The sequence below is a fragment of the Mixophyes fleayi genome, chromosome 2, assembly GCF_038048845.1.
Source record: "Mixophyes fleayi isolate aMixFle1 chromosome 2, aMixFle1.hap1, whole genome shotgun sequence".
Classification (NCBI taxonomy): domain Eukaryota; kingdom Metazoa; phylum Chordata; class Amphibia; order Anura; family Limnodynastidae; genus Mixophyes; species Mixophyes fleayi.
In genome coordinates, this window is record NC_134403.1 from 334341516 (window position 1) to 334352601 (window position 11086).

The 11086-nt window shown below is 38.7% G+C and overlaps 1 protein-coding gene across 1 annotated transcript in view; it reads right to left on the reverse strand.

Annotated features, from left to right (window-relative positions):
- The window catches only part of LOC142139396 (LHFPL tetraspan subfamily member 7 protein-like), a 167252-nt gene extending 157802 nt beyond the window's left edge, over positions 1 to 9450 (reverse strand). Inside the window, exon 1 of the mRNA XM_075196965.1 lies at positions 8907 to 9450. Coding sequence (XP_075053066.1) covers positions 8907 to 9221 — 315 coding nt within the window. The 5' untranslated portion in view covers positions 9222 to 9450. The remainder of the gene's footprint in view (positions 1 to 8906) is intronic.
- Between the last annotated feature and the right edge of the window lie 1636 nt (positions 9451 to 11086).

The window sequence follows — 11086 nt, forward strand, 5'->3', positions numbered from 1 at the left end:
GGTTGGGTAAAGCACTATGGCTAGCTAAAAACAAGATCTTACATTGGAACTAGCATCTACTTGTAGTGGGATGTTGTAGACCCAAATGTCCTACCCATGCCCAATAAAGATCCTTGGTATGCATGGCTGTATGCTTTCCATGTATCTAGTGGACACTGATGCACTAAATAACTATGTTCTCCCAATCACATGTAGTCCTATATGGAGAGATGGTCGATGTAGTTATAAATGGTACACATTTACACTTGTAACTAAAGCTAATAGTGGTGATGATGATGATGATGGGGTACCACATTGATATGTATTGGACCCTTTCCTCTCTTTCTATCTCTTTTTATTTATGACCCTGGAGATAGTTTAGAAACTAAGGTGCCCATATTTGTTGATGACACTAAGCTATGTAGGGTGTTAACAAAGAGGCAAAATGGCAAACTGGGCCACTACATAACAGGTGAAATTTAATGTAGAGTCAGGTGAAAAAGGGCAAACTCTTTCAAATCTGTGTTTTTACCTATTAGGATATAATGAACAATGATTTAGTCCTAAGAGGACATTGTTCCAGAACTCTTGTGTCTCGATGTGATGCTACGTTTGAAAACCTAAACCCTATTACATAGTGTTTTTCATAGAGAAGGGGCTTTCTCCTGGCTATCCTTCCATGAAAGTCATACTTTGTTCAGTATTCTTCTGATGGTAGACTCATTAACCCTGTTGTCAGAGATCTGTAGATCTCTGCATGTCGCTGATGGGTTCTTTGCAATTTTTGCAAACATCATGCGGTATAATACTTGGGCGAATTTGCTGGGTCTCCCCCCCTTAGGAAGACTGTCAATTGTCTCTGTTTCTTCTTTGCAAATAATATTTCTCATTGTAGAATGATGGACTTCAAATTGTTTGTAAATTGCCCTATAACCTTTTCCCGATTGACGAACAGCAACAACTCCTTCTCTGACATTACTTCAGATGTCTTTTCTCTTTGTGATACTGTTAACACAAACCTGAGTGTTCTAGGCCGAACTGCCAAAGCTTCAGAGGCAGCACTTGCTGATGGTCAAATAATGAAGAGTGCCTGAACAGCAGCACCTACTTCAAATTACCTTCATGCTAGTAGGTTAATTGGCTGCTATCAAATTGACCCTAGTCTCTCTCTCTGCATGTGTGTGTGTTAGGGAATTTAGACTGTAAGCTCCAATGGGGCAGGGACTGATGTGAGTGAGTTCTCTGTACAGCGCTACAGAATTAGTGGCGCTATATAAATAGATGATGATGATGAAATGTTTATTAACCCATATTAGTGGCAACGCTTCATCAGACCTTTATCAATCCCGGTTCACACGACTCCCGGTTGTCTTTGTTTTGCTCTGATCTTGATCAATACAATTAGTATTTATGAAAGGTTGAACATGATGCACCTGTGTCTTTTTCAACCTTACTAACTTAGTAACTATGAAGTTTTATCTTTATAAACCATATTCAATTACAGGAACTACCATAGTACCAGTGGGAGTACACATATACATATACATCCATATGTCAGCTGTGTTAGGCTGGAAGAGTGTGCCGAGGTAGGGGTAGGTTAAGCCTGCAGAGTGCAAAATAATGACCTCCCATGTGTGCTGCCCTTCTGTCCCCTCTACCTGAAATTCAGCCTTCTCCATCCCTCACCGCTTCTTATCTTGTATACAAGCAGTGGGTAGAGGAAGGGATGTCCATTCCCTTACCTGCCATACAAGTTGAACTGCAAACTCAACACAGGCTTTCAGTACCCAGCATGCACCGGGCACCCGTGCATGCTCAGTAGAACAGACCAAGAGCTCTAGAGCAATAAATAACTAATTGCCATGAATAGTTTTTGTTGTGGAGGTCTGAATATGGTTCATTTGCCACATGATAAAATGTTAATGTTTAGCAAAAAGTATTGTTTTACTACTGGGATAAGCAGCAATATATAATTACACTTAACACCAAGATAATTGAAAAAAAAAAAGGTAATAAAGAAATCCCTCTATTGACTAAAAGTGGCAACATTTTGGTTGGACTGCAGACCGTAGCTGAAGAATCTTGATATAAAGCAGAATTAGGCTACCTGTGACACTCCAACTGTTGTGCAGCTACAAATCCCAGCAGACCATGATGGAATTCATAGTTCCACAGCAGCTGGTGAGTCATAGGTTGCCTAGTTCTGTTACAGAGTGTTACTAAAACAGGGACACAGTTTGCACGACTGAGATTTCTCTTTCGGATAACACATTACAGTTATTCAAGACTAGGCATAACATCCAATATCCAATTCAATCTCTGTCGCTAATTGTGCAAACGCATTAGAAAATATTGTTAATGGAAACATAAAAATAGGCCAATTAGACATTATTTAAAGTTTCCTAAAGCCGACTTGATGATGATTTTGGTGCTGTGCCAGCTCCCATTAAAGCAGGATTTAACACGGTTACAACTGATTGAAAATAATCATAAACTGTTAGCTTTCAAATTGTCGTGTTCACATAAGAGACCTGAATTAACTGATGTATTCCGACCTTTGTGTCTTGAATATTGAGACAACAATGAATCCAATTATGTATTCCGACCAAGCTTTCTATTGGAAATACTTTGGGATGAGATGTGCAGACTATATCAAAGCTGTTGGCATTATCTACTTTCAAGGACACTTCTGAGGAGCAAAGTAATAGAAAGAGTTTGCCCAGAACAATTGTTTTCAAGCCGTCCTGTATCTGCAATAGTGAGAACCAATTAGCAGTCAAGAAATCTAATCAGGGTAATGGTTTTAATGAAATTAAACAGATGAAATGATTATTATGGATTATCTGCCCTGAAGTTGGGCAGAGATTCAGCTGCTGGAAAGTAATACAAGGGGATGGAAGTTTGTTGGCTCAATATGTTAAGGATTGGAAGACGGCCATTCATTGCTCAGTCAACATCCAGCAACTCTCGGTAAGAACAATGCTACTTAGAGCAGGCTCTACCGTGTTACAAAGCACTTAGATTAATTGAAGCACTATGTACTGTAATAAATAAATATACACAGAAGACTAGGCTTCTAGGGGAAGTGCTCTCAACTTGGGTTATAATTGTTCTGAAAATGTAATGTCATTATCACCTTGTTACAATTTTTTGTTCATTAAGTTGGTCATGTTAAGATGTTTATAAGGACATGCCTGAGATGATGGTGAGTGTGTGAGTTTTTTATAATAGCTGTTATATTTGCTTGTTCCTAGCATAGTTACCAATATATTAGCAGACATGTCTGCATTTTGCTTACAGCCTTCTGATATTGCGATAAGATTACAAAAAGCGCATACATATGGGATTCAGTTTATTACAGTGAACAATACGTTATGGCAAAGAAATTAGAGAAGAATCTGAGCAGGGCCTGGTTAAGGTTTCAGACCAACCTAAGGTTAATACACTGGTAGCCCCCCACACCTTCCACGCCAGGCTAATACGCGGTAGGCAAAAACAAATTTCGCTACGGAGGGTGAAGGTGGAGGGGGCTGTCACTCCTGCACCTGTCACCATCTCTTACTCGCTCTCATCCTCAAGCACCCACCTTAGAATGGCTCATTGTCTTCAGCTGTCACCATGGAAATATTAGAAATTTACAGTTTTCTTTCATGTCTTCTTTTTACTTTGAAGAACAACAATGACCTTATATTTTAAAATTAATTTCAGTTTATGCCTCTCCCTGTCACTATTTTTCTCCCCCCAAAAATCTTGCGCCCTGGGCTGCAGCCTAGTCAGCCTATTGTATAATCAGGCCCTGAATCTGTGCTAACTTGTGACAGATCTCTGATGTGTTTAGCTGTGAACAGCTTGATATATTCAGGTCAATTGCAAAAAAAACATTCTGCACCATGGTACACTGTTAACTGTAATAAATTATACACCAACGAGGGTTCAAACCCAGGAACCAAGCTCCACACCCGAGGAAGGGCGCTTCGGCACCCCAGGAGGGATCACCATTCTGGACCGGACTACTGTGACAGCATTTGCACTGTAAGTCTTCTTTGAACTTTTTGCATTTACCACTTTTATTTGTATACAACTCAGACTTATATTTCCTATACCAACACAACTACCATCAGTCACACACCTATATATGGACTTGGTAAACACCCAGCTAGCGGGTTGAACCGCTCCCATTAGAACTCCAAACCTATCTGGCGACAACAGTATAGCGATTGCCATATTTTTGCATACTTATGTCTGCCACGCTTACATGCACCAGTGTATCTGTATGATATTCACTCTTGAGACTTGTCGCTGATAACCACTCAACGATTTTCACATGCATGTGTATCAACAATCTGTTATGATCTTGTGTACCATTAGGCATATGCAATTATTTGCCAAATCATTTGCCACGCCATTGTGTACCATAGCCATTAATAATACACTCTTTGTTCCGGCCTGAACGTGGTATGTACCTGTTTGTACCAAATAAAGTGTTTTTAATTTCACATTTACCTTTAACCTTAACTTCAGCGCCCAGAACCTGTATCAATCTATATTGCCAAAAGGAGTACCGGCTGCTATCTTCTGGTTGTTAAGGAAGCACTAAGAGCTCTATTTGGATAAGAGCACTAAGCAGTTGTAGACTGGACTCCAATTGTTACCGGAGTCCACTGTACCTTATGCAAATCACTATTGATCAATCTGAGTGCAGGTGTTGTCTAACACTGGTAATGTCAGATTTAACTCCTCAGTCACAGGCCAACAACTGGCCTAAGAAATCTGCATGCATTTAATGTGCAGTAAAACAAAGCAGCATTTTGAGGTAGACATAACTTACACTTGTGGCCCTATACACCTGAAGAGGTGGATCGGGGACATACAAGAGCAAGCTATTTATAGTGAGGGCGTGCACACATAAGTGTAGCATCCCCATGGTCTTACTATAATAGGGAGATTTGCACCATGGGGCAGAACCGGGCCTGTAACAATTGTGCTGCCTCCATCAGGGCAAAACGTTCCGTGCTAAATGGCACGTCAGCTCTTGTTGGCATACATTGAGGTGGTTGGTGCCAGGGTAATAGTGTAAAGTCAGAATATCATTAAGTACTGTTGTAGAGCAACTGCTGAGGAACTACCGGAGCTTGTAGAGCACATTGGATATTGTTGTTTATCAATAGTACCTGATAGTGAAAAAAGTTATATTTTAATTGAAATAAACATTCCCCAAAATCCTTTTTGGGAGCGACAAGGACTTGACTATGAATGAATAAAAGAAGTCAATGAATGAACAGCCAATCTGATTGGTTGATGCCCGGGAGAACCGCTCTGATTTGTTATTTGTTCATTGACCTCCCCAAGGCCAATGAAGTTCATTCTATCTTGTTGTGGCTCTGCAAGAAGCAAATCCTTGTCTTTCTCTATGAACCATATTTCTCTTTGGGATTTTTATCTTATTCTAATTGACTGACAGAAGAAAGATGATTCCTATTTATTTAGGGTAGTAAAGAGGTAAACAAGGGAGTATTTATTTGAATTAAAATACTATAACATTAGGTGTTTATCATTTATTTTACTATTAGGTACTGTTGTGAGACAACAAGTGGTAACATGGCCAAGCTGCCATTAGAGAGAGAGATGAGATAAATAGATCGATAGATAGATAGATATGAGATAGATAGATAGATAGATAGATATGAGATAGATAGATATAAGAAAGATAGATAGATAGACAGATAGATATGAGATAGATAGATATGAAATAGATAGATAGATAGATATGAGATAGATAGATAGATATGAGATAGATAGATAGACAGATAGATATGAGATAGATAGACAGATAGATATGAGATAGATAGATAGATAGATAGATAGATAGATAGATAGATAGATAGATAGATAGATAGATAGGAGATAGATAGATGAGATAGTTAGAGAGAGAGATAGAGAGAGAGAGATAGATAGATAGATGAGATAGTTAGAGAGAGAGATAGATAGATAGATAGATAGATATGAAATAGATAGATAGATATGAGATAGATATGAGATAGATAGATAGATATGAAATTGATAGATAGATAGGAGATAGATAGATAGATAGATAGATTGTTATGAGATAGATAGATATATAAATAGATGGATAGATAGATAGATAGATAGTTTATTAGATAGATAGATAGATAGATAGATAGATAGATAGATAGATAGATAGATAGTACATATTAACTTAAGAAGAGGTCACTGTGCATATAACAGACCTCCTGCCATTCTGGAACATGCCCTCACTACGTTCACATAGGAGACGAATGGGAAATGTACAATAACATCACCAAAGGGATCATTTTCTATTCTGACAGCTAACCCAGGAAGACAAAGCTTGTATATAAAGCCGGCTGGCCACAGTGTTCTGCATGCACAATGATGCAACAAGCCCCGTGCGCTGACTCACTAATGATGTTCCTGTTTTCAAACAACTTATCAGCATCACAAAAGGAGCACTGGTCCATTTTTTGTGGAATATAAAAACCTTTAGATTTGTGCACAACTCACACATAATCAGACCAACGTGTACAAAAGGGAAGAGCTCACATCTTCCCACAAGCAGACTATGCCTGTCCCAATTCCTGCAGACTGAAAATGAGTTGAGCCAGTCACCTGTTTAAAATCCCTTCTAATACCCAGCATCCAACACAGCACCATGATACTGAAATGGGGGTTAGAATGTTATTGGGGGATTTTATAGAACAAATGGCATAAATATATGAACAAATGATTTTCATATACAATTTATACGATAATTATGTCTATTTGTATGGTACTATGTAGTATTGTATAATACTGTTTAGCATGTGTGCAGGTGTATAACGGTAATCCACTCCTTGGAGCCAGTGGCGAAACTACTGCTACTGGAGGGTGTTTGGTCGCCACGGGGCCCAGAGGTGAGAGGGGGCCAGAAAAGCTGGGTCACGTTCCAGAGGCCCACCCTCTGCTTTTCTAAGCATGTGTGGAGGTCAGCTCATGCACAAGGACGCCCTGTTTGGGCCCTTTCCCAAATATTGCTATGGGGCCCACCCAGGCCTGCGTAGACCAGGGAAATATCTGCATATATGTTTAAATAAAACATGTTTTACTATTGTGACTATGGATGTGTAGTGTGGACTCTTCCTTGTCTTAAGTCTTAAAGTCACAAGTGTCCTCCGGGTACAGAGAGGAATTAGCCAAGGTTTTCTGTGAAGCCAACATTCATATCATATTGTACCACTTGTATTTTATCATCCTATGTTTGTTTAATTAGTATTATAATTATGTAGATTTTCTATTTATTTATTTACTTATTTAAACTGTCATGTTAATAAGAAAGGATGTGAGGACACAGTGGGGATCATGATAAGTTGAACGCAAATTGCGTTCTTGGAGCATAACACACTAAGGGGCATATTCAACTGTTGGCGTTACTGCCTAAAGTAACGCGGCGCACGCACTATTGCCGTCATTACAGTAATAGTGCGCGTAAATACCGTTATTACGGTACATTTCACACTGGATTTCAGCTCGCGGCTCAGGGAGCTGCGAGCTGAAATCCGGCTTACTTTTTCTGCGGTGGAAAACGAGAACAATTGAATATGCCCCTAAGTCTAGAATTAGTGCACTGTGCGCTTGCACAAAAGCAAAAAAAAGCGCATTATACGCTGAGAACGCAATTTGCTTTCAACTTAACATGAGCCCCAGTGTGTTTTCTGTTCTATAGCCATGTTAACAGGGAATTTGTTATCTTTGAAGTGAAAAAAAACCCCAATAAGGGCAGTGTGATGATATTATCACCATTTCCCATTAATTACATAATATGCTGTGAGTAGTTAACACTAGCAATAATATGTGTGTAGCAATTACAGATATATGTGTTATTGCTATATATTAATTACATTCTAACTCCCATTGTCCTATAGATTGTAAGCTTTCGAGCAGGGTTCTCTTACCTCTCTGTCTGTATGTATTAACCAGTATTGTCTTATCAATGTTTGTTCCCAATTGTAAAGCGCTACGGAATTTGCTGGCGCTATATAAATAAATGTTGATGATGATGATGATTGATGATGATATAATTAATATATAGCATAATATAAAGCAATAACAATATTTTATATATATAATATACTATATACAACGACACTACTGGACATCAATTAATATGAACCACGACACATAAATACACCCATATATTTGTGTATATATTTAAAAAAAAAAATATATATATATATATATATATATATATATATATATAGCAAAGCATAATTGTCGGGCACACATAAAATTATTCATAATGAGAAATTAAAGAGCCATTAGCAGACATGTCCTGGTGAGAAGTGCCTCTTACTATACTCCTACATGATGCTCATCCTCCTACGTAAGTCTAATTGGCGACACATTATCACTCCACTTCTACAAACCTAGTCACATCTAGACATACAAGTGTAATATTAATGATGTGAGCTTTCCTCCCTGAAGGCTGTTTGTTATTTTCCACTTGATATGTGTTAATTGCCCAAGCCCCATGTGCAGTTTGTACAATTTATACAAACACAGTGTGGTCAGTACTTGTGCATTCATCCCCAGCATTTTGCAGTATTCCCAAACATACACCCATCTACTAATTGCAGTGACATGATTAAGAGATGGAGCCTGCAGAGTGCTAGTGGAAAAAGCTTTCTTTCCATCAGTACTGGAGGAGACAGGTCTATTAATTACTATAGGAATATTCTCTGTCAGAGCTCTATGGTTCACATTTTATAGGACATAAACTTAAATCGTGTTTATCTATCTATACCTATCCATCAATATATGTAATGTAGGTGTATATCAGGTAACACAGGATGCACTGTGTGTGTCTGTGGGGATAATGTCAATCACAGTCCCCCGACAATAGTTGTGTCACTCACCTGCCAGGAACTGGAAGGGATGTCATTGAATTTTCCTAATCCTCCGAAGGTGTAGCAGCTGGACATATGCTCCAAGCTCTCAGAGCAGTGCCACAGCAGCCCAAAGCTCACCGGCTCCAGTCCCTCCGGATCGCCGGATCTCACTATCCAAGACGGGGAGAGGAAACTGAAGCTGCAAACAGCGACCAAGCAGGCAGAGAGCAGCACCCAGAAACAGGACACACAGCTGAACATCCTAGGCTGCTGTTGGGGAGCCAGCCCCAAGGCAACATCCAGCCCTGTGCTCTTCTTATTACGGTTCAGCAAAGAACGCATCTGGGAGGCAAAAAAAAAAAAAAAATCCGAAATCCTCCCACCTCCTTTCCCTCCTCTTAAATACAATGGGGTCCTCCTAGTTTCACATGAGGATGCACCCGGTGCACACTGCTAATGCCCCAAAGCAGTGGGGACTAGCTTCAGTGTAGTAGTGTCAGAGAATGTCCTCACACACACTGCAACTTCCCAGGGCAGTGACTGGGAGAAGTCACATCCAGGCTACAGGATGCTGTCTGTGCATGACAGCAGTGGAAGGGATGGTCATGTGTCCCAGCCCTCTCTGTAGGAAGCACATATATGTACAGTATGAAGGAATGGGCGCTGGGGAGGAGGCTAACAATGCCAACACCAGCAACTACCCTGCTGCTCAGACAGGTGTCCCCAGGGCCTGTCAGTCACCCACAGAGGGAGGGTCATTTCTGTCATGTGACCCGCAGCTGCCTGTCACTTTTCCCTGGATGGGAATTGCTCCAGATATCAATGCATTATTCTATATTATTGCTGTGCTTTGCTTATTTTCCTACATTTTTATATCTGTAGCACGGAGTTGATAAGTTTAACACACTGCTTTATTAACACATTTTATTTATTTATTTATTTAGTCTGATTTATTAACTTGTTCTGTTTAGGAAATAGTGAAACAGTTATTCTTTGTCCCATCTGCATATTATTATTATTGTTATTATTATTATTATTATTATCATTATTATTATTATTATTATTAGTCAAAATAATAATCATCATACTAATCATCATCCATGTGTTGCATATTTATGTCTTACATTGTCTTATTGATATTTTGTTGCTATAATTAATATTCCCTTTCTATTGGCTGATTAACCACATGAATTTTAAACCTGCAAGATACCATTAATAAAGATAGTCATGTCAAGTTATTACGTGAATGTTTTGTTAAATATTGGTTACGCTATGCAATACATCTTTATTTTATATAAAACATTTTTTATTGTTGTTTGTATTGTGTAGACAAAATAAAATTACAAGAGGCAGTATGTTTCACATGATTTTAAAGCTTTACAGTTCTAATTATAATAATACATAATCACTGACTATTATTTCAGTTCAGATTTTCTTACATTTTATTTAGAATTTCCACTTTAACAGCTGAAATCATTTGATTCATCTTTATACTAGCTGTGCATGTTTTATTATCAACACTGAAAATGTACCCTTAGTTTGATCATTCATTGATCGGTACCTGTCTGCAACACTATAATCACTGGAATAATGGATGAATGACAACACGTCATGCCATCATGCTGTATTTCACAGTGTGAAATTAAAACACTTACTCTTCTCTTACATAGTGACACATGGTAAATATAATGTTGCTGTATATAAAGAAATATATTCTTAGTGCTATGTATATAAACACTTTGTTATAATAGCATAAGTGACATCACCCTGATGTAGACAGCATCCAATCAAAATAAGCTTGTAGTAGTTTAACTTGTAGACTAATCAAAGTTCATATCCGATTGGTTGCTGTGGATATTTACGCTTTCTGCATAATGTTTATTAAATAAGCCTTAGAGCAGGTTATGAAAACCTGTGGTTCACTTACAATGGGAACTACAAGTCCCAGCACTATCCAAACACCCAATCAGTCAAATGAATGTTGGGACTAGTAGATCCCCAACAGCAGGTGAGCCACAATGTTGCCTTCCTGTGCCTTAAAGAGTTAAATATAACCTGAAACTCAGAGATGTCAGTCTTAAGGTTTAGTATGAAAAGTTTCCATCCCACTCCACCAAACAAAGTGATGGTTGTAAGTAGGAGCTGGCAGTGTTTTGAAATATACAAGAGTTGGCAAACACCACACCTTAGCTCATACAGCATGGAAA